At 37.2% G+C, this 19,806-nt stretch overlaps 1 protein-coding gene across 1 annotated transcript; it reads right to left on the bottom strand.

The window, feature by feature from the left end:
- Window positions 1-2,915: 2,915 nt before the first annotated feature.
- LOC134496752 (vomeronasal type-2 receptor 26-like) lies at window positions 2,916-19,788 on the bottom strand. The gene is made up of 7 exons (XM_063302462.1): window positions 19,721-19,788; window positions 13,897-14,010; window positions 12,153-12,444; window positions 9,388-10,248; window positions 8,142-8,369; window positions 5,505-5,631; window positions 2,916-3,820 (listed from the first exon to the last, which is right to left on the bottom strand). Exons 1-7 carry the CDS (start codon window positions 19,786-19,788, stop codon window positions 2,916-2,918), a joined length of 2,595 nt encoding a protein of 864 aa, XP_063158532.1.
- Window positions 19,789-19,806: the final 18 nt, after the last annotated feature.

The following is a 19,806-nucleotide window of genomic DNA, read 5'->3' as shown; positions in this document are numbered from 1 at the left end:
GCCCAGCTGGGCTTGTTGAACCCAATTCTTTGTACATCAAGGACTTATTAAATAGTTATTTAATAAAGGGTATTTTTGGTATTATTGTACCTGGTTGCATATTCTGAACAGGACACATTCTGTGATTTGGGAATTTTATGCGCTCTGTTATCCCGGATGAGTAATTTGCTTTATGATATAGTTGAAGCTTTGGAAGGGCAAGACCACCTCTCTCTTTGGAATCTCGCAGACTTTTCCGTTTGACTGTGGGTCTTTTCCCACTCCATGTGGATTTGCTTGGCTTCTTGCCATTCTGTAAAGGTCTCTCTGAAAATATGATTGGAGCCGTTTGGAATAGGTAGTTTATCTGGGTTGGTGCCTTCATTTTTATAATTTACTTATTTATTATTCATTTATTCCATTTGGATGGCCAGCCATCTCATCTAAATGACTCTGGGCAGCTCACAAGAGGTAAGAACAATAAAAGACAAGTTAAAAAGCAATATACAAACATATAAAAACTGTCCATAATCAAATTAAAAAGCAGGAAATCATGATCATCATCAGCATTCATTCTATATCAGCTTGATACAGCCATTGTATGAGGTCACCACCATTGCTGGACCCCCAAGCACAGTGGCACAGCCATGTTGTCAGGGTCTTCCTAAAGGCCTGGAGGGTCGGGGCCAATCTAAGTTCTGTGGGATGATGTTCCACAGGGTGGGTGCCCTGGCAGAGGAAGCTCTCTTCCTGGGTCCTGTGAGATGACAGTCTTTCATAGATGGGAACCATAACACGCCTGTCTGGACAGTCCTGATGGGAGGGATAGAAGTAACTGGAGAGAGGCAGTCCTTCAAATAACCGGGTTCCCTGCCATAATTACAGTTAATCCTAACCAAGATAACTTTACATTCCTCCCTCTTTCAAGGTTTCTTTTCTTTTCTTTTCTTTTCTTTTCTTGCCATAATTTAACATAGTAATTTTGGTATATTTCTTGATTATTGCCAGTCAGATGAAAACTGAGGTGTTTCTCTGAGTGAGCTGACCGATTGTTCCTGCAGAAGATTGATTTCTCCTTGTGTTAAATGTCTTGCAATTACTTTGATTTTTGAGCATTGATTTTATAACCAGAGAATTCTCCAAAATGATGAATTGCTTTCATTAACTGTTTTATTACCTTTTGTGGTTAGGCTTAAGATACTACATCATCTGCATAATATTTGAGCATGCATTTCTCTCCATGAATTTTGAGACCTGTCATTTGTTTATCACCTCAATATTTTTCTGCCAGTATTTCTGACAGCATATAGTAAAGGAGAGAATGGGCATCCTTGTCTTGTCCCTTTACTGATTTGGAAATCTGCAGAGAACGCTCCCTTAGCCATCATCTTTGCTGTTTGCCATTGATATATACTTTTAATGCAAGCTTGAAACCCTTCACTGGGGTTCATTTCATTCAGGAATGCCACCACAAGTAACCTCTGCAAATTATCCAAGGCTTTATCTGCATCTAAAATATTTAGTGGGGCTTTCTTCCTTTTTTGTTTATTTGTTCTATTGTATTGATGATGAACCTACTGTTGTCCTTTGGGGTAAAGCCAGTTTGGTTGATATGTATAACATCTGAAACACATTTCTTCAATCTATCAGCTAATACTTCTGCAAAAATCTTGTAATCTACATTCAGCAAGAAAATTGGTCTATTTGACAGTGGTTTCTCTGGGTCATTCCTTCTTTGCAAATCAAATTTATATGCACCTCTTCCCATGTTGGTGATATTGTCATTGTTTCTTTAATTTCATTCATCATATTTGTCAATGTTCTTCTTCACATTCTTTGTTATATTGAGCTATCAACCCATTTGGACCTGGCACTTTTTCTATTTTGATTTGTTATTGATGCTATTCATTCTCCAAAAGTTTTAAATGTCTTAGACCTTTCTGAACACGTGTACAAGACATGAAGCAATTTTACACCACAGTGTAGACTAACAAGCTAGAATGTCTTTTCCCACAAATTATTTAAGGCTGCTTTAAATAAAGGATTGGAGGCTCTCTTTGCTATTCAATTAATTCAACACAAACTATGTTATATTTATGTCTGACATCAGAAAGAATGTTGAATAAGAATTGGTAGCAATTTTCTTGCTGTAAGAAATATAACGTAGGGGTGAGAAAATGAGATCCCACCATGGTCTGAACCTGTCATGCTATTTCTACATGTGGGGCTAATACCCGTATGAATGCTAAGATAAGTTTAGGCTGTTCATTTTGAGTGAAGATAGCATATGCCCCTTTGACTATAATCCCAGGAATAAAAATTAATCATAACTTGGAGATGTTCATAAAATCAATAACTATCAATAGAATAATAAATCTGTGCTTGATAAAGAAAAGAAATGGATTGCCAATATGTGGTATTTGTAAAATTTTTAATTTATCCTTTTTTTCCCAAGAAAGAGCTTAAAAAAGACTTCATCAACTTGGTCAAATTTTTTGGAAATTTGTGTTCTTATATATTTATAATTTATTGAGTTCTTCAGAATTTCTAAACCCCATTTCCCCATATTTTTATGTTATATCACATTGTTAACAGCTTCATAAGAATACTTTATTTAATAAAGAAATATTTTAAAAATTATATTCCACTGCATGCAAATAGCTATGTCTATGCAAGCCCTTTGGAGGAAGTGTTTTGGACTGTGGAGGGTAAATGGGACAAACTTCTTTCCCCAATTATTAAATCGATCTTTAGGGTTGAATGGCTGTGTCAGGAGCTGCTTCTGCTGTCTCCTTTCTCATGGTGCACTGAAGCCCCCCCATGCCTGCACATGGAAGCAGGGAGTGCAGCAGTTCCCTAAGCAGCCTTGTGACTCTGGAGAAAGATGATATTGTTTTCAAAATTAAAATGTACAACAAAGGGCATCATGCATTAAATCAGGATTTCTTTCTCTTCATTAATTTGTCCCTGTTGTTCAAGTCAGGCCTTAACACCATGATATAACATTTGGGGAGAAAGATGCAGCCCAGCAGCCCAGCACCAGAGGCCAAGATGGAAAAGATCTCCAGAGCCACTGTGTATTTCCCCGTGGTGCTCAAGTAGGTTGGAACAAAGGAGAGCCAAACACTGCAGAAGACCAGCATGCTGAAAGTGATGAACTTGGCTTCATTGAATGTGTCAGGTAATTTCCTGGCCAAGAAAGCAACTATGAAGCTAATAAGAGCCAACACGCCCAAATAGCTTAGGATGCTATAGAACATAGTCACAGAGCCTTGATTACACTGCAGGACGATTTCTTCCACTATTGAATCCATGTCAGCATCTGGGAAGGGGGGAGAGGTTGCCAGCCACGTCATGCAAATGCCTATTTGAATAAGAGAGCAGGACATGACAATGGAGTTGGACAGTCTCTTTCCCACAAACATCCTCATCCTGGATCCTGGCTTGGTGGCCAGGAAAGCCAGAACCACTGTGAGGGTTTTTGCCAACACTGAAGAAACAGCCACTGCAAAGACGACCCCAAAAGCAGTTTGTTGCAGGAGACATACCACCTTCTCAGGATGCCCAATGAATAGGAATGCAGAAAGGAAGCAGAGCAGGAGGGAGAGGAGGAGAAGGTAGGTGAGGTCCCGGTTATTGGCAATGACGATGGGAGTGTGGTGGTTCTTGACAAATGTCCCAAGCACCATCACTGAGACCAAAGAAGAGCAAAGAGCAAAGAAGGCTAAACTGATTCCCAAAGGTTCCTCATAAGACAAAAAGGTGAGAGTCTTAGGGATACAGAAATCCTGGTTCTTGCTTGGATAGCTTTCATCTCTACAGGGGTAACATTGTTTACTATCTGAAAAATACAATGTGATCTTGATCTTAGGAAGATTTCAATAACACACTTCAAATCTCAGTGCTATTCTATAACTATAGAACTGCTATTCTATAGCTATTCTATAACTATATATACAAATACAGTTCCTTATTGTATCCTAAGATTTGTTCAGTCGTGATGCTCCAGTACTGAAAAAAAATGTTATTTTACTAAGCATTTTGATGAGCCTATTAAAATCATACAGCCTTTTTTTTTTAGGTTTTGATCATTCTTCTACTTTGTATTGTACCTAAAGATTATCTAGTGACCTCTAAAATTCAAGTAAACCTTCTATATGTAAAGTAAATTTTTCAACAATGGTCATAATTGATTTATGTGTGAATTATGTTTGGTAATCTCAGTGAATGGCAGAATTTAAGTACTTAAGTATTTTGATTCTGGTGGCTTTCTCACCCACCTTTAATTCAGTTGATTGCTACATCATCTACAATGGTTGGGAGTTGGAGGTACTTTTTTTTTTACAGTAGCTCCACTCCTTCCTTACAGGTATTCACTGACAATGCTGGTAGTGGAAAGAAAGGTCAAGTCCTTGGAGACAGCACTTCAGGTGACCTAGGTTTTAGGTGAAATAGCTTAATATTTATATCATTCCCCCTGGAGGAAGTAATCTATTAGCCCAGGAGGAAGTATATCAATACATTGATATTTAATTGTGTATCAATAGCTAAACAAAGCCTATGATAGATGTCCTTACCTTATGCTGTTTGGTTTATGAGACAGAAAAACAGGCTTAAGTTTATCCCAGCAAGATGGAGTGACTGTGGATTCAGAATCCTTCTGATTCTGGACAATTCCATTATTGGCTGTGGTTTCTCCTGCTAAAGGATCAGATCCAAGCTATGGCAAGATACTCTTTTCCTAGCTTCAACTGGTATGCCATATGTGGCTTCTCCTTGAAATGGCAGGTGTTACCAATAATGTCTCTTATCCTGGCCATCTCACATTTGGGCTGCGGTAATGTATTCAACATATACCTCTTCCTGAAAACCATCCTACTGCTAGTACAAAATGCAGCATCACACTTGATAATTGGTGGAAACTGTTTTATTCATGAAACAGCTTTAGTGCAGAAGTCTACTGGGTGCTGGTTTGCTTCCATGTGCAATTGAAAGTGTAACCTTGCTATCCATGAGAAAATTTAAAAAATAGATATTTAGATAAATTAAATGTCCTTGTTATCATGTAAATGTGGTAGAATATGACTTTCCTGAAGAAAGGCCTTTAGAGGGTGAAGAATTGAGGGGTGAATATTATTCTCATGAGAATAAGAGGAGGTCATTGGCTGGATGTGACTTTTCAATATATAGGTAGTGCCTTTTGCTTATATCTGTATGTATATCATCTATATGTACAGATACATACTTATATCTGTATGTATATCATCTATATCTCTGTAGCTATTGGATTATTACACACACACACATACAGACAGACAACACTGCTTATTTTTGGAGAAATAGAAGTCAAGATATAAAAATACAAATACATACTTATATACATGTATACATACATACATACATACATACATACTGGAAAGTTCCTATTACTGAACAAAAGAATCTGACAAACAAAATTTTATTGCCACATTCTTTAGATTGCCATCATTTTTATTTGATTTATCCAAGAAATCCACATTCCTTACCCTCCTTCTCTGAAATCTTCCCATCTGGGCACTGGATGCAGTCGTAGCAGCAAAAGGGCTCCCCTTCCTTCCCTTTCTTGCTGGAACCAGGATGGCAACTCTCACTACATGCTGAAAGAGGCTGAGACTAATTTAAGTATGAAAGAAGACAGTGGCATTCATGAGTATAATGATCTTGCATTTCTTCAGAAACTCTTTTTTCTAATGTGTGACTGGGCCCCACATGATGGGCTCAGTTTGTTAATGTATGTTGCAATTTTTCTTTACTGAAATAATGAAGACGATACTGAGGATATTGGAAAGCTGCAGAACATAGTCTATAAGCTTCTGCTCACCCAACAGTTTTTCGGTTTATTCAGTGCTACCTTACAATGACCCATTTTCAGACTGGGATTTTCTGAATCAGAGAAGCTTTGCCAAACACAGAATGCTATCATGTTGTGACAGATATGTTGTTACTTGAGGGCGGTTAGACCATTTGTAAAATCATGGATAATATCAAATCAGTATAATAATAGTAACAACATTAATAGAACTACAGGTGTCTGTTCCCTCTGCTAGGCAACTGTGGGAAGGAACTGCAATGTCACCTCAAAGATGTAATATTTGGACAATCAATGAAAATCCAGAAATTACGAAATAGTCTTATGAGTCAGAACCACTGATTCATGATTTCCAAAAACATACGTATGAACTTTTGAAAGCAAAGTTTCAAGAATCAAGTATTATTGCACAACTTACACATCTAAGTTCCTTCATACTAAAAAACAATGTATTTACAGACATTCCACTTGATAAATTAGTCATCATTATCATCGTCATCACCATCTTCATAACCAAAAGTTTGAAACTGGGAAAAAATGCAATAGAAGAACAAATCTACCTAAATAGCCATTTGGATGTACTCATGAACCATCTCAACAGTTGATTCAGCACAGTGAAAAAGAACTACAAGTGTCTGTATATCTACAAGAGCTTAGAGAAAAATAAATTGACACACCATGAAATAAATTTTAAGAGAAAGAGTACCTCCTTTGAAATCTACTCAAACAAAACTTTTAAATGAAATTTGTTATGATGGAAACATGATTACCCAATTATTTTTTACCAAACTATCAAAGAATCAGTTCATGTAGTATATAGACTTTCAACAGTAAGAACAACAGAAATAAACTATAAATGGGAAGCGAACAGAACTAAAAATTAGGTGTTGAAATGGAAAATTAGATGGGAAAATAAAAAAAAGTTTCAACCTGTAAATTTAAAGCGACAGAATTTGCAAAGTTATAAAATACAAACAAGTTTGAAAAAAAACAATAAAATTGGATAGCAAATTGACAGGAGAAATCATGGAAGAATGAAAACAGAGAGAAATGCAACTTGCAAGAAAATTGAAAGATTTGTAAGTAGGAGCAAGTAGGAGCAAGCTACTCTAGCAAAAGAGGGAATATTAAATAAATCAACAAAATCATCTAGAGCACAGCAGTCATGTTAAGGTACAATTCAAAATTTTAATGATAAGATGAAAAATTGGATTGAACATTTAGACAACACTGACAATAACAAGGGGAAAATTGAGTACTCACAAGTGAACTACAGAATGGTGCTAAAATCAAAGCACTGAGAATGAAAGAAAGGTAAAAGTTTTGGTGTAATTTGGAGGCCAATAATATTTTGCATGGCGAAGTGAAAAAAATTCAGCTCCAAATAGGTGAAACAGGTTAGAAAAGTGGTAAAATCAGATCTGAAAGGTGGCAATATGATCAAGGCCATTTATATTTGGATTGTCCCTGTAATGAACTACACAACAAGTTCTGTTGACTGGATAGACATTGAACTGGGGGCTTTAAATCGAGGACCCCAAACCTTTGATAATACATGACACCCAATGTACTGTATTTGTATTTTCTGAGGAAACGTGGTGGTCATGATTTGTTGTAAGTGAAGCAAATGGTGGAAAATGAAAACAGAGGCTCAAATAATTCCATAAAAGAAGCAAAAAAAAGAATGACAGAAGTGGTGTGCAAGGAAATTAATGAAAATATGAACTTCCGCTGGTAAATACCTGAAGGGAAAATGAACAGTAACAAAACTTGACAATGGGTTCTGATAGGATAGAAGAAGAAATAGAGAGAAGGATTAATGTTTGCAGGACAAGAACAAGCACTAAAAAAAAAGTTTTTTGAAAAGATAAATAAACAAATAAATAAAAGAAGCAACTGCAAACTTAAATTAGTCAAAGAAAAAAAGTGGACTGTTTTGTCACCCAGTAAGAAGTGCGGCAATATTGCCAGACAGATAATAAGACAAGACAAGGTTGTGGGGAAAAACGATATACTGGAATTTTTTTAAAGAGTACAGATTTTGTCCCAAAGTATTGGTATGATGAAAAAGTTGGAATAAATTTAATAAATCAACAATTCCCCCTGCCCCATTAATTAGCAGCTGTAAGAGTAGAATTAAGACCTGAAAAGAAAGAAAGAAAAGGAATTATTCAACCTCTTCAAACTCCGCTTACATACACTTTTGCAGAGAACACTGCAGAGAGAATGCATAACATTATAAGAATCTGCTGAAGAGGGATGGCAAGTATTGAAACCCACATATTTTCAGCACTGGTTGGATTCTGAATCCTACCTGATTAAACCAACTGTGCCAGTTTATGGTGCTGTCATTGATGGTGAGCATTTGGTCTGTAGGAACTCCAGGATCTACCTTCCCAACTTTCACTCTAACAAAGGACTGGTTTGAAGAAAAAACCCAGTTCATGACATGCAGACCCACAACTAACTCTCCATTGTGGTCAAGGGAAATCTGGTCGCTGGCAGTATTATTAAATGAGAGACCTTTCAGAAAGTGATGCAGCTGGAAGGGAAAAAAAAGTGGGGGGACAGTTTAGAAAAAATGCGGTTGGGTAATTTGGAAACTGCAGATAATACCACTTTGATGGCTGAAAGCGAAGAGGAACTGAGGAGCCTTATGATGAAGGTGAAAGAAGAAAGTGCAAAAGCTGGCTTGCAGCTAAACCTCAAAAAAACCAAGATTATGGCAACTGGCTTGATTGATAACTGGCAAACAGAGGGAGAAAATGAAGCAGTGAAAGACTTTGTATTTCTAGGTGCAAAGATTACTGCAGATGCTGACTGCAGTCAGGAAATCAGAAGATGCTTAATCCTTGGGAGAAGAGCAATGACAAACCTCGATAAAATAGTTAAGAGCAGAGACATCACACTGAGAACAAAGGTCCGTATAGTTAAAGCAATGGTGTTCCCCGTAGTAACATATGGCTGTGAGAGCTGGACCATAAGGCAGGCTGAGAGAAGGAAGATCGATGCTTTTGAACTGTGGTGTTGGAGGAAAATTCTGAGAGTTCCTTGGACTGCAAGAAGATCCAACCAGTCCATCCTCCAGGAAATAAAGCCAGACTGCTCACTTGAGGGAATGATATTAAAGGCAAAACTGAAATACTTTGGCCACATAATGAGAAGACAGGACACCCTGGAGAAGATGCTGATGCTAGGGAGAGTGGAAAGCAAAAGGAAGAGGGGCCGACCAAGGGCAAGGTGGATGGATGATATTCTAGAGGTGATGGATTCGTCCCTGGGGGTGCTGGGGGTGTTGACGACCGACAGGAAGCTCTGGCGTGGGCTGGTCCATGAAGTCATGAAGAGTCGGAAGTGACTAAACGAATAAACAACAACAATTTGGAAACTATGAATCACAGTGGCATGAATGAAAGGTACAAATTTGTGTCATTACAGAAGATGGGAAGATGAAAAGGGAAAGAGAAAGAGTTTGCAATGGCCATTCACTATAAAGATTGGGGCTATGTCTTGTTTGCATTAAAATAATGCCTTCCCTGTAGGGTTATTGGCCCCTTTACCTGCCATGAAGCATGCTGCTGAAGCTTCAATCCCACTGTCCCTGCATTTCCTCTGGGTCTCCATTTAGATGAGAACATGGCATGTAATGCATGGGCCACAGCATAGGCAGAATTATAGATGCTGTAGCTGTGACCAGTCATGCTCATTTCAAAGAAACGTCCAGGGAGGTTTTCCATTTTCTCTCTCCCGGTGCAGATATTGCCATCTACCTCATCAGCATCTGACACATGAAATACACAACAGAAGGCCTGTTGCCAGAAATCTCTGATAAATCCATCTTCATCTGTGCTGAAAGGATTTCTGCTTTCGACAAATGCTTTGAACCCTGGTGGATTGTTGGCATGAATTGTGAAGGACAGAGCACCGTGGATTATATACGGATCCCAATCCATTTGTTGGACATATGCAATAAACTCTATTTGGGTTGTCAATATCCACACTTTACCTTTTGCCATATTCGTAATTTTGTCTTTATTGGATAGATAGGGTAACCATCTCAATAATATCATGGAATAAGATTCTCCATAGAAAAGCACGACGTCAGCTTTACTATCCATGATTTTATCATGAATTTTTGCACCTTTCTGAAATACAGCAGACATTTCATTGATAGAATGTGGATAGAGAACTCTTTCTATGGAGGCAAAGCAGATGCCATGTTGAGAAAAGAGTGGAATTATCATATCTAAAAATCTTTCTCCACTAGCATTATCCATGACACCAGCCACAATCCATGTCCATCTGAAGTGGAGCAGTAAAGACAGAATCCCTTCATACTGAAGTTTTTCACTTGGGGTCATCTGAAAGAAGGAAAGGCCAGGGGTTTTATCATTCATCACTGGAGCAGAGCCATAAATGAGCTGAAGAGAGAATGAGAACAGAGAGATGGAATCTGTGACAATGGATTATTCTTTTCCAACAGTCAAAGTTCTTCACATATTAAATAAAAGGTCTTACAAGAACACCACATCATATCATTCAACTTTATTATGTGGTAGCTTTGAGTGAAGCTAATAATGATGTCTCTTCATTATGTTAGGTCTTAGGGAGTAACTTACAATTTTTTTAAAAAAATTACTTTTAATAATGAACTATGTTGAAAGGAAAACATTTCCTCCTTTCCTTTCCTTTCCTTTCCTTTCCTTTCCTTTCCTTTCCTTTCCTTTCCTTTCCTTTCCTTTCCTTTCCTTTCCTTTCCTTTCCTTTCCTTTCCTTCCCTTCCCTTCCCTTCCCTTCCCTTCCCTTCCCTTCTCTGTCTCTTAATATGAATTCATGACTTTAAATTTCATATTCTTTTTCAGTTTGCTTTCACTCAAAAAATTATTAGATTTATTCTCTCCATTGAGAGGGCTTTTCTGAAATGAATACTCTCAGAGTTTTCTTCCCATCATGAAAACAACAGAGAGAATATTAATGATGAATGTTTCTTCATATCAAGTACACTCTCTTGTGACATAATGTATGAATAGTCTTTAGTGAATGGTAATAATCTTAGCTAAGCTGATGTGAGAAAAAAAGGAACACAAAGTTCAGAAAGGGTGATGTCATCTGCTGATCAAAGGGAAGAGGGAGTATCTTCTGCTGAATTCACATACAGAAAAATAAAAGAAATTACAAAACAAATAAATACATAAAAAGAATCAGAAAGATGGCATTCACAGTAGTTTTTGCAGAATTATCCTTATTTTCATTTGTCAAATTATTGTCACAACATTTCTCCAGAATGGATGTAAGGAAGAACATGCCTATAACATATGCGTTAAAGTCCTTCCAATGTAAACACACATAATCGTCAGTCCATCCTTTTTGACACTTGCTAGATGGTGTCCAGTAGACATGAAAAACAATCTTTTGAGCAATTAATTCCAATGTTAGCACACAAGACATGAATGTAGCATTCTTCAGAACATGACTCTATTGGGTGAAAAGAACTGGAGTGAATGTTTAGATACTTAAATCCCTAAATATTTAATAAAATAAGTAGGCACCACAAATCCTGGCTGTGTACACCGTACTGGTGAGACATCCAACCCTAAAGGAAGTAAACTGGATTTACCCCAATTAATTCTTATATCCAGAATGTGAGCCATACGACTGAATTTTACTCATTAGTGCTGGTAAGATATTATTAGTATGAAGAATGCCTTGTGTTCAAAAGAGTAAATCACTTATATCAGAAGATGATCTAATTTGTATTGTTAATGTTTCTAAGACTAAATTAGAAAGTAAAGGAGATAATGGGCATCCTTGCTGAGTACCCCTTTGCACTTCAACTGGTTCAGAGATCATGTGATTTGTAATAAACTAAGGAATAGGTGAAGAATAATAGATTGATATCTATCCAAGAAAGCATGTAGGGAATCCATAGCTAATCATGACTGGTCTCAAAGCATTAATATGAACTACATCAGAAGCCTTTGGAGTTTAAATTCTTTTGTGTTATTGTTAACAAATGAACAAGGAAGCGTATATTAATTAGCTGCCTCTTTCTTTTTGGCAATATACTAATAATTTACCAGCTTCTTTGTCAGATTCCCAATATTTCGTTTTAAGTCTCATTAAGCTGAAATCAATACCATGATACCAGCTGTGTTGGAACTGATTTTTAAAAAGTTGAAGAATATACAGTACAAAAAAAGCACTGATGCTCTTCATAAATGTCCCATTCTTTTTCTCTGATTCATAACAGAATCTGGAAAATCCAGACAGATGAAGAGTAAAAACTGAATTCTAGACATACATATCCTGAGGCAATATATTCTACCTGTGGAACCTTGAAGATATCCAAGTTATTTGCCATGTTGATGGAGGTTTCGGAATCTAGTCCCCCAATCACTGCTGTCAGATGATTCTGAATGCCACAGACGTAGCTGGGAACAAAGCTCTTCATGGTGTAAAGCAGTAGCATTGTGGCATGGTAGGTCTTCTGGGCACTGAAGTGGTTGTCATAGATCTGGAAGCCCAAGGTGACATTGGGCAAGAGATGAGGGTTTCCATTGATCTCCTTCACTGCCAATACCAGGGCCAGGATGTGCTGGTAATTCTTAGGCACTAAACTGGAATGGAATACAATTTTTATATGATATGGATATTTAAAATTCTATGTGAGATAGAAATTTAAATCTAAAATAAAAATAACTCTGTTTTGCATCTTCCTTACTACTGTACCCTTCAAATAATTTCTTTTTATTATTTTATAGATCTAGGTCAGGTTTTAATTTGTTGAGGGCCTAGGTAGGATACTTTCTCTGTAAAATTTATAGAATGTTTACAGGATGGTCTTTAATATATTTGTATTCTTTTATTTTTGCAAACAACTTTGTGATAAAGTGTAATGTATGCAAACTATAAGTCCATAAAGATGAATTTGGATCATTAAGAAATATAAACAAATGCCCCTCATCACTAGAGAATGGCCTCTGCAAAAGATCTCAATACTATGTTAGGCAGAAGAATGGGAAAATCAGAAGGGAGAAACTTTGCAATTTACAGAGAGAAGGCTTTGTACTGTTTGTCAACTTTATCAGAATTCTGAATCAAAAGTTAAATGAAGAAGTTTAATGCTGTATTTTCAGTAAATGTTCTACCCAACATATCCAGTTACAGATCAAATATCTACCTGGAGAAAAGAGTTCTTCAGCATTAAAAATCTGATAGAAGGAACAGAAGTTGGAGAGATGTAAGTAATGAAAAGGCAATTCCATATATATATGTTTGAGAGGCTTGGAAAGAGAAATGATCATTGACAAGGGAATTAAGGAAGGACATTGTGCACATCTCTAATCTGGACTTAACTTTTTGGACGTTTTAAGGGTATTCCTATGCACCTTCGATTATGTCCATGTGGTGATGGCTCAGTAGAAACCCTAAGCCATAGGTTATATAGGTCCATCCTATATAAGGATTCTATACAGATCCTTATATTGTATATCCGTTATTGAAGAAATTTCCAGGCAGCGAGTGTGATTTATATTTAATGCTACTTCTTTCAGATAAGGAAAATATCCTCCCAGGTTGCCCAGTTCTGTACTACCATCTGCAAAATACACTGCACCATCACTTAGATTTATAATTTCTTAACACAGTATTTTATTTCAATTTAATATTTTCATTCTTAATTTTAGATCGTATTATACTATTATTTTTTGTTTATATATATATATATATATATATATGAATGATTGTTGCTACTATTTAATTTTATTGTATCTGACCTTAGGGCTGTAATAAACATGTTGTTTGTTGTACCTGGAGAAAAGGATCCTCCAGTATTAAAAATGAATGACAGAAGGAACAGAAGTTGGAGAGATCTAATCAATGAAAGGGCAATTGCATATGTTTGTTTGAAAGGGTTGGAAAGAGAAATGATCATTGGAAGGAAACTAAGAAAGGACGTTCTGCATATCTCTAATCTGGATTTTACCCTCTTCAAAACTCAGTAATTGAATTCAGCTCTATGACCAATGATTCCCATAAGAAAATATATCAAACTAATACCAAATCCTTACATGAGATCTTCACGCAATGGTGGTGGTGGGACTTCATTGAAACTTAGGGCACTCTGCAAGAAATTAGCTAGGGTTGTTATGCCACCTACTGTGAGGTCTCCCGTTTGATGATATCTGTGATATGGCACAAAAAGTCTTTGAACTTTACATTTCACTTGATGAGTCTCATATATTTTGGGAAAAAATAGTGTTGGCAGCAAGATTATCAAAGTCACCATTTTCAAAGAAAAGCCAACATTCTGTCTTACATACATACTGAACTCTTCTCATTTCTTTGGTGACAGTGAAAATTAAAGGTCTGGTAATAAAAACTGGCAGCCAACCCTTTAGAGAAGAATCTATCAGACCTCACCCTGGAGGGTCCCTGTCTGTTTTCACTCTTTCTTCCGGCCTGAAATATAAATTGATATGTTAATAACATCCTTCACACTTTCCGCTGTTGATCTTGTCCTTGGACACTGAAGGTCTGCATGAGGGTAAACAAAAAGAAAACTACTAGCATTATTATAATCAGTGAGGAAAGTAATTACAAGTGCCAGAGGAATGAAGAAAACATGTGTTCACACAAACAAAGCAAATTTCTCTCTTTCATCTAATGGAAATTTATTATTGAAAGAATCAGTAACAAAAAAATTACATGTGAGATCACCTTTCCCCAACCTTGTGCACTCCTGATGTACAGAAGGCAGACACCTGAAATATCCAGCCCAACATGTCTTACCAGAATGAAATAACTATTTTACTTTGTTCCTCTTCACCTGGAGGATGTGAGAATGTCTCATTTCTCTCCTAGGTTTGGTTTCCATTCTCTCCTTTAGCTGACCCACCTTTCTCAAGTCAATGCGAGCTTGAAAATAGAAATTTGTTTAATATATATTAATCTAAATATTTCTGCACCCTGCAGAGTTCAAAACAGTAGTGCTTAAAAGTCTGTAAGCCCTTTTGAATTTTCAGTATTTCTGCATCAATGTGACCAAAAATAGGATCTGTTCTCCAAACAAGTCCTAATACTAAAGAGAACCCAATTAAACAAATGAGTCGCAAACGTTATATTTCTTCATTGATATATCAATCAGTTAGATATGCCACTATCTATGTTGGTGGTATTTCCTTTGTTTCTTTAATTTCATTCTTCCATTTGTCAGTGGTTATAATAGTTCTTCAAATTCTTTGTTATACTGAGTATCAACCCATCTGGGCCTGGCACTTTTCCTATTTTGATTTGTTATTGACTCTATTCCTCCTTATACAGTTTTTAAGTGTCTTAGAGTTTTTACAGGAAACACATGTTCAAGACAGTAAATAATTTTACACTACAGCTAATGATTTACACTATGTGTAGACTAACAAGCTTGAATGCCTTTTCCCATTTAAACAAATGACTCAGAAACATACTTATTCATTTATTTAGCAAGCATAATGTCTGGGACCGATTTGTTTAACAGGGTTCTCTTTCTCTAGTTTTAGGGCTTGTGTGGAGGACAGATCAGGTTTTAGGTTACATTGATGCAGAAATATTGACAATTCAAAAGGGTTCACAAACTTTTAAGCACCCCTATAGTTCAGCCTTTTTTCTAAACTTGTAGTATATATTATTTTTACTTCTATGCCACATCTGTCCAGAGACTCTAATGAGATAGCAGCACCTTAATACAATTTTTTTTCCCAATAAAGGCACATTCATACATCATCCCAGAAGAGGTACTTTTTCATAATTTCTATTACAGATTTTAATTATAATAGTAAAACTGAAATACAAGAAAGGAAAGAGGAAATAGAAAAAATAAAAGGTACAAAGGAAGAAAAAGTAAAAGAAGAAAGTAACATAAAGAAGAAATGAGATATGTAAAGAAGTGACTTCTGATCTTTATCACAAGTGAAAACAACTTTGATAACTCTCCACTCCATATAAGGTAACAGACAAATACCTCTTCTTCCCATAATCCACCCCTTAGCTATATGCAAATCCCTAAGCCACCAACTTTTCAGTCCTGATGTCAGCAGGAAGTCCATAAATGATTAACAGAGTTTTATAAAAAGATGAGTTATTTTAATTTTGATCAAACAAACCAACTTTATATTCCTAGCTAGAGATCAAATTGTTAAGCTTCTTATTCCCTTTGTAATTTCCATACTTTTATCAAACTTTATCTAATCATATGCCCTTTTCAATTTTTATCCTTTTATTGGTATCTCTGTACCATAAATATCTGTGAAGTCCATTGGCTAAGCCCGCTCCTTCCATTATTGCCATTCTGTCAGAGTCAAGCCTGCCTCTGACTCAGAAAGCAAAAACCCTTCTGAGTCAGAAGAGGAAACAGAAACTTACCGGGCTGAAACCGGGAAAACGAAACTCAAAGTGGAGCCAGCAGTGAGGGAAGACTCCAAGGTGCTGATTGGCCAAGATTCAGAGGAGGAATTGAATATTCTAATCAGTGTGCACCAATGATGGGCTGAACAGCACGCAAAGGATTGGGATAAAAGGCAGATGTGCGAGGAGCGAGCTGCTGGAGACAACTGATCCTCCAAGCCTGCAGCTTCAGTGGAAGAGACAGTGTCTGTTGCCAAAGAGGAACCAGCACCTTTGCTCTGCTCCGAGGATTTGAAATCTGCTTCTGCTGCCACCGGGGATTCTGCATTAGCCGTGCCCAGCGATCTCAGCCTTGCATCCAGCCTTGAAACTTCAAGGTCTTCCATGCAGCATCCTGGTGCCTTTGATCCTCAGTTCTGTGGCATGCCTTCTGTGCAGTTCTACCATGTGCTCAACCTTGCTCTGGAGTTTCACACCTATCTCACTGTGAACTTGTTTACCCATCTTGCTTCAAGTCTCCAGTCCAGAGAATCCAGCCTTGCTCCAAGTCTCTAGTCCAGAGAATCTAGCCCGGTCCAGGGCTTCCAGCTGAGTCCAGTCTTGATCAGAGTCCCTAGCCTAGCTCCAAGTCTTCAGTCCAGAGAACCCAGCCTAGTCCAGGGTGTCCAGCCAAGTCTAGCCTTGCTCAGAGGTCCAGTCTTGCTCCTAGTTTCCGATCTAGTCCAGAGTTACCAGTCACATCCAGCCTTGTTTCCAGTTCGTAGCCTTGATTCGAGACTCCAGTTATTGGCTTCCAGTTCAAGACCTGCGCTTTCAGCTGTAGCAGCACCTCACGCTCCAGTCTCCTCCAACCTCCCAGTTCCAGTTAGAAGTCCTGTTCTGCTGCCTTGTTGTGGCCCAGCTGGGCTTGTTGAACCCTTCTTTGTACATCAAGGACTTATTAAATAGTTATTTAATAAAGGGTATTTTTGGTATTATTGTACCTGGTTGCATATTCTGAACAGCACACATTCTGTGATTTGGGAATTTTATGCACTCTGTTATCCCCGATGAGTAATTTGCTTTATGATATAGTTGCAGCTTTGGAAGGGCAAGACCACCTCTCTCTTTGGAATCTCGCAGACTTTTCCGTTTGACTGTGGGTCTTTTCCCACTCCATGTGGATTTGCTTAGCTTCTTGCCATTCTGTAAAGGTCTCTCTGAAAATATGATTGGAGCCGTTTGGAATAGGTAGTTTATCTGGGTTGGTGCCTTCATTTTTATAATTTACTTATTTATTATTCATTTATTCCATTTGGATGGCCAGCCATCTCATCTAAATGACTCTGGGCAGCTCACAACAAGTAAGAACAATAAAAGACAAGTTAAAAACCAATATACAAACATATAAAAACTGTCCATAATCAAATTAAAAAGCAGGAAATCATGATCATCAGCAGCATTCGTTCTACATCAGCTTGATACAGCCATTGTATGAAGTCACCACCATTGCTGGACCCCCAAGCACAGTGGCAGAGCCATGTTGTCAGGGTCTTCCTAAAGGCCTGGAGGGTCGGGGCCAATCTAAGTTCTGTGGGATGATGTTCCACAGGGTGGGTGCCCTGGCAGAGGAAGCTCTCTTCCTGGGTCCTGTGAGATGACAGTCTTTCATAGACGGGAACCATAACACGCCTGTCCGGACAGTCCTGATGGGAGGGATAGAAGTAACTGGAGAGAGGCAGTCCTTCAAAGAACTGGGTTCCCTGCCATAAATACAGTTAATCCTAACCAAGATAACTTTACATTCCTCCCTCTTTCAAGGTCTCTTTTCTTTTCTTTTCTTTTCTTTTCTTTTCTTGCCATAACATAGTAATTTTGGTATATTTCTTGATTATTGCCAGTCAGATGAAAACTGAGTGTTTCTCTGAGTGAGGTGACCGATTCTTCCTGCAAAAGATTGATTTCTCCTTGTGTTAAATATCTTGCAATTACTGTGCTTTTTGAGCATTGATTTTATAACCAGAGAATTCTCCAAAATGATGAATTGCTTTCATTAACTGTTTTATTACCTTTTGTGGTTAGGCTTATGATACTATATCATCTGCATAATATTTGAGCATGCATTTCTCTCCATGAATTTTGAGACCTGTCATTTGTTTATCACCTCAATATTTTTCTGCCAGTATTTCTGACAGCATATAGTAAAGGAGAGAGTGGGCATCCTTGTCTTGTCCCTTTACTGATTTGGAAATCTGCAGAGAACGCTCCCTTAGCCATCATCTTTGCTGTTTGCCATTGATATATACTTTTAATGCAAGCTTGAAACCCTTCACTGGGGTTCATTTCATTCAGGAATGCCACCACAAGTAACCTCTGCAAATTATCCAAGGCTTTATCTGCATCTAAAAAATTTAGTGGGGCTTTCTTCCTTTTTTGTTTATTTGTTCTATTGTATTGATGATGAACCTACTGTTGTCCTTTGGGGTAAAGCCAGTTTGGTTGATATGTATAACATCTGAAACACATTTATATGCACCTCTTCCCATGTTGGTGATATTGCCATTGTTTCTTTAATTTCATTCATCATATTTGTCAATGTTCTTCTTCACATTCTTTGTTATATTGAGCTATCAACCCATTTGGACCTGGCACTTTTTCTATTTTGATTTGTTATTGATGCTATTCATTCTCCTAAAGTTTTAAATGTCTTAGACCTTTTTGAACACATGTTCAAGACAGGAAGCAATTTTATACCACAGTGTAGACTAACAAGCTAGAATGTCTTTTCCCACAAATTATTTAAGGCTGCTTTAAATAAAGGATTGGAGGCTCTCTTTGCTATTCAATTAATTCAACACAAACTATGTTATATTTATGTCTGACATCATAAAGAATGTTGAATAAGAATTGGTAGCAATTTTCTTGCTGTAAGAAATATAATGTAGGGGTGAGAAAATGAGATCCCACCATGGTCTGAACCAGTCATGCTATTTCTATATGTGGGGCTAATACCCGTATGAATGCTAAGATAGGTTTAGGCTCTTCATTTTGAGTGAAGATAGCATATGCCCCTTTGACTATAATCCCAGGAATAAAAATTAATCATAACCTGGAGATGTTCATAAAATCAATAACTATCAATAGAATAATAAATCTGTACTTGATAAAGAAAAGAAATGGATTGCCAATATGTGGTATTTGTAAAATTTTTAATTTATCCTTTTTTTCCCCAAGAAAGAGCTTAAAAAAGACTTCATCAACTTGGTCAAATTTTTTGGAAATTTGTGTTCTTATATATTTATAATTTATTGAGTTCTTCAGAATTTCTAAACCCCCATTTCCCCATATTTTTATGTTATATCACATTGTTAACAGCTTCATAAGAATACTTTATTTAATAAAGAAATATTTTAAAAGTTATATTCCACTGCATGCAAATAGCTATGTCTATGCAAGCCCTTTGGAAGAAGTGTTTTGGACTGTGGAGGGTAAATGGGACAAACTTCTTTCCCCAATTATTAAATCTATCTTTACGGTTGAATGGCTGTGTCAGGAGCTCCTTCTGTTGTCTCCTTTCTCATGGTGCACTGAAGCCCCCCCATGCCTGCACATGGAAGCAG

This window comes from Candoia aspera, chromosome 4, assembly GCF_035149785.1.
Source record: "Candoia aspera isolate rCanAsp1 chromosome 4, rCanAsp1.hap2, whole genome shotgun sequence".
In the NCBI taxonomy this organism is placed as follows: Eukaryota; Metazoa; Chordata; class Lepidosauria; order Squamata; family Boidae; genus Candoia; species Candoia aspera.
The sequence above is the reverse complement of the archived record's forward strand: the minus strand, read 5'-3'. Positions and strand labels throughout refer to the sequence as shown.

Excerpts from the sequence above, each read along its gene's own strand:
- LOC134496752 (XM_063302462.1), bottom strand. The coding sequence starts at position 19,788 with ATGGGGGGGCTTCAGTGCACCATGAGAAAGGAGACAACAGAAGGAGCT. Across the intron at positions 8,370-9,387 it reads AGCAGCATGCTTCATGGCAG|CTGCATCACTTTCTGAAAGG; the intron begins GTAAAGGGGCCA and ends TTTCCCTTCCAG. Across the intron at positions 5,632-8,141 it reads GGCACAGTTGGTTTAATCAG|TCTCAGCCTCTTTCAGCATG; the intron begins GTAGGATTCAGA and ends TACTTAAATTAG.